The following is a 3,548-nucleotide window of genomic DNA, read 5'->3' as shown; positions in this document are numbered from 1 at the left end:
AACATCTTTTTAAAAATAAAGTGAAAAAAATACTACAAGATAATGAGATATATGAAAAGCTTAATTCATGTGTAGTTATTAAAAAATATTTTGGTGCATTTAGAGCTACACATATCTTTATACAACCCACTTAAATGTTCAGTCACAAGTTGTCATGTGATAATTTTTTTTTTTTTTTTGTTATTTAAAAGAATTGTTTATATTTTTTTCTTTTGTTATTGAAAAATGCATGAAGACGAGTGCAGTCCAATATTATTAGTTGGTATGTCTATATGTGTACGCAATTGGTTGTTATTAATAATTATGAATATTCCAAAAACAATAACACAATTAACTATTTATTTTTGAAAAACGAAACTACTAAATCAGCTTCGTTTGGCCAATGGTTTGGATCACAAGACAATCTATATTTTTATTTTTATTTATTATTTATTTATTCCATTTTCTGTCCCTAATTTAACCTCTTTGTCCTCTCTTATCTCTCCCCTTCACCAAGATGCTCCAACTTGAACTTAATTTACTCTTTAAGAATTAAGAATCTCACTTTAAACTAAAAACTTCTCTCAAGTCTCAACTTGCCTTTAATTTTTCAATTTCAAACTTTCCTCAACTATTTTCCCTCCTCTCTCACTCTCAACTCAATTTCCGATATTATAATTTAAATAATTATACGACGACAATGTTCATTTTGAATCTGGTGCAACATGACTTTGTTTTTTAATTTATAAATAATTCAAAAGTAGGTTTTCATTGAAAATATCTGAATGAAACATATAGAATCTTGTAGAGGGTTGGATTGATGTATACATACAAATACAAATACATTATATTCATATACATATATACTTAACATAGTCTTGGTAAAGCTCTATGGTAAGTAGGTGGGGAAGTGATGGCAGTTTGCCTAACCAAACTAGACATATTACTTTTCATTTCCCTACAAACTTTCTCCAATTCCACTACTCTCCATTGCATCCTTTGCAAATTTAGTCTCATTTCTTGGTTGTTGTCTTGCCCTTGCCCTTGCCCTTGCCCTGTACCACTGCTGCAACCTTCTGACTCAAAGCTACTGCTTGACAAAACCCTTTGACATTCACTGTAATACTCACTACTGCTTTGATCATCCTCCTCCCCGACCACCATTGCCATTGACGTCGCTGTCGCTGTTGCTTCCTCTTCAACCGAACACCCACCTCCCCTTGCTTGACACTTCAAAGCCTCGATCGCTGTCCTCGGTGGCACTCTTGGGTTCTTTGCCAATGCCTTGCACGTTTCCAAGCTCAACTTCTCGTGGTTTAGACATCTACATAGCCTCGACCTCTCTTCCATTGAAAGATTAGGATGAGACTGAAACACACCATAATAGATACCGTTAAATCACACTCCTCTCACTTATGGACTAAAAACATGAAAAAGACTCTACGAGTAGAAATCAATTACGTTGCAAGACCACTTGTTATGATACCATGTTAACAACTTAAATGAATAGAGAAAGGTAAATTAATATTATATCACCTAACGACATATACAAAAGTGGTACAAGAAAGTGGTTTATGAGGTTAATTCTTGTTCTACTCACCTCTAGATAGATGTCAATTGCTCTGTAAACTCCATCAAAGCAGTCTCTAGCACAGTCTGGTAAGCTTTCAGCAACTCCCAAGAATTTAGAGATTTTTAGGTTTTGATCGGGAGAAATTTCTCCTAAATACTTATCTACCAGTTTCCCCACTTTCTTCAGCTTGTGGACAGAGTAAGCTCCATCGCTGTTCACAAATACTCTAATCAATCTTATCACTAGATTCACATCATAAGTGCATTTATGGTGGCCGGAGATCAACAAATCATCCAATTTGGCTTCATCCAGCATCCCACCAATCATTCTCTCCAATCCATTCCGGCAATCTCTGCTCAGACCAAAACCAGACACCACTCTCAACACCCAGAACAGTCCCCGGCAAGAAAACATACTCTTCCCCACCATTACCACCCCGTGCACCGCCGTGTCGGCTAACCCGCCGTATTTGTCCCTGGGTCGCCCACTCCCATATCTGTTAAGAATACGGATCAACCATTAAAGCAACCTATCAACTTCAGCTTCAAAATTCAGTAGTAGTTTCGCTTAACATTTTAACCAGAGACTCTCAATCAATGGTTGTTTCATTTCTAAAAATCGTGGTAAGTTCTTCATGAAAACTTGTAATATTATGTGATTAGAAGGGCTCAATGTAATTTAATACGTACCCAACAGTGCTCTGAGCAGCGGTTTTGAGGTAATGGAGGAGAAATCTGGTGAGAATCAAACTGTTATTGCTGCTCCCGTAACTCCCCATTCCTTGTACGACTTTTTCAATGATCTGAACGGGCAATAACGACATGTCGTCGAACCACCAGGATTTGGTAGAGACTCTGGAACTACCAGACGCATTGTCAGGTGAGGAAGAAGAAGAAGAAGAAGAAGGAGTGACGAGGCTCGCATTGGAATTCTGCGCAATCTTAGCCAATAAAGCACAAACAAGCTTCTGTAAAAGCCCCGAGGAATCTGCAAAATCGAAAAAGGAGTCGCAACTCTGAAGACACAAAATCAAATCACTCCACGGCCAATAAAAGATTCCATCAAGAAAATTCTCCGTCTGCCGGATGAGGTTACCGACGGCGACATCCTCCGTCATTCCAAGGAAGACAGCGCAGCAATGGAGTAAAGCAACGTTAGAGACAGTGATTTCGATTTGGGCGTGGTTATAGCAGAACCTAGAAATAAGCTCGAATCCATTCGATCCTCCAGGGAAATCGTCGATTTCAATGACGGAATTAAAGAAACCATCGCCGGAACTACCAGCAAGGGCTGTCGTTGTCGTTGTTGTTCGCCTTCTCGCTCGTCTATGCTGCTTGATAATCCGCCGGAATCTCGCAGAGTAAGCTGAAATGATTTTCTGCAAAAGTAAAGAAACGGAGATGAGAAGAAAGGGGAAATGATGAGAAATGGAAATGGGAGAAGGAAATTGGGAGTACCTCGTTGAGGAAGAAAGTGTGTTGAGCGGCGATGTTGATTTGAAGAGTCATAGCTATGGAGGTTAGTTGCAGAGCAACAATGGCGGACAAAGAGAGAGAGAGAGAGAGAGAGAGAGATAGAGGAATCAGAAATGGAAGAGAAAGAGAAGCATATTTGTGGGGCGCAATGAAGAAGGATTGGTTTTGGAGCGATGTCGATGACGTGTAAGGTTTATTTTATTTTATTAATATTTTCTACACTTCCCGTGAGCATTATTATTTATCACAATTATGATTTTAATTAAGATTCAAAAATCCCGTGAATTATTCAACCAAACTTGGCTGCAAACTTTTTTACAAAATAATAAGCAATTCTTTTGTTCCCGTCAGTTCAACTAAAATAAAAGCTTATGGGTTTAAAAATCATAGTCTTATAATTTAAAATTGGTAATAATGTAGATCTCGTTTATTAATTTCTTTTATTTCCTTTATTATCTATTTTCACCAATGGTTCAAAAAACTAAGCTAGATTTTGGGAACTAAAAAAATAGTTTTCAAAA

General features: G+C 37.6%; 1 protein-coding gene across 1 annotated transcript; it reads right to left on the bottom strand.

Annotated features, from left to right (window-relative positions):
• Nucleotides 1-729: 729 nt before the first annotated feature.
• On the bottom strand, nucleotides 730-3,175 carry LOC120068484 (BTB/POZ domain-containing protein At1g50280). Its single transcript, XM_039020268.1, has 4 exons — nucleotides 3,010-3,175; nucleotides 2,242-2,930; nucleotides 1,580-2,048; nucleotides 730-1,347 (listed from the first exon to the last, which is right to left on the bottom strand). The coding sequence occupies exons 1-4, from the start codon at nucleotides 3,058-3,060 to the stop codon at nucleotides 847-849; spliced, it is 1,710 nt and encodes a 569-aa protein (XP_038876196.1). The 5' UTR covers nucleotides 3,061-3,175; the 3' UTR covers nucleotides 730-846.
• Nucleotides 3,176-3,548: the final 373 nt, after the last annotated feature.

Source organism: Benincasa hispida, chromosome 12 (genome assembly GCF_009727055.1).
Source record: "Benincasa hispida cultivar B227 chromosome 12, ASM972705v1, whole genome shotgun sequence".
Taxonomy (NCBI): domain Eukaryota; kingdom Viridiplantae; phylum Streptophyta; class Magnoliopsida; order Cucurbitales; family Cucurbitaceae; genus Benincasa; species Benincasa hispida.
Note: the sequence above shows the minus strand (reverse complement) of the source record. Positions and strands in the feature narration are given on the sequence as shown.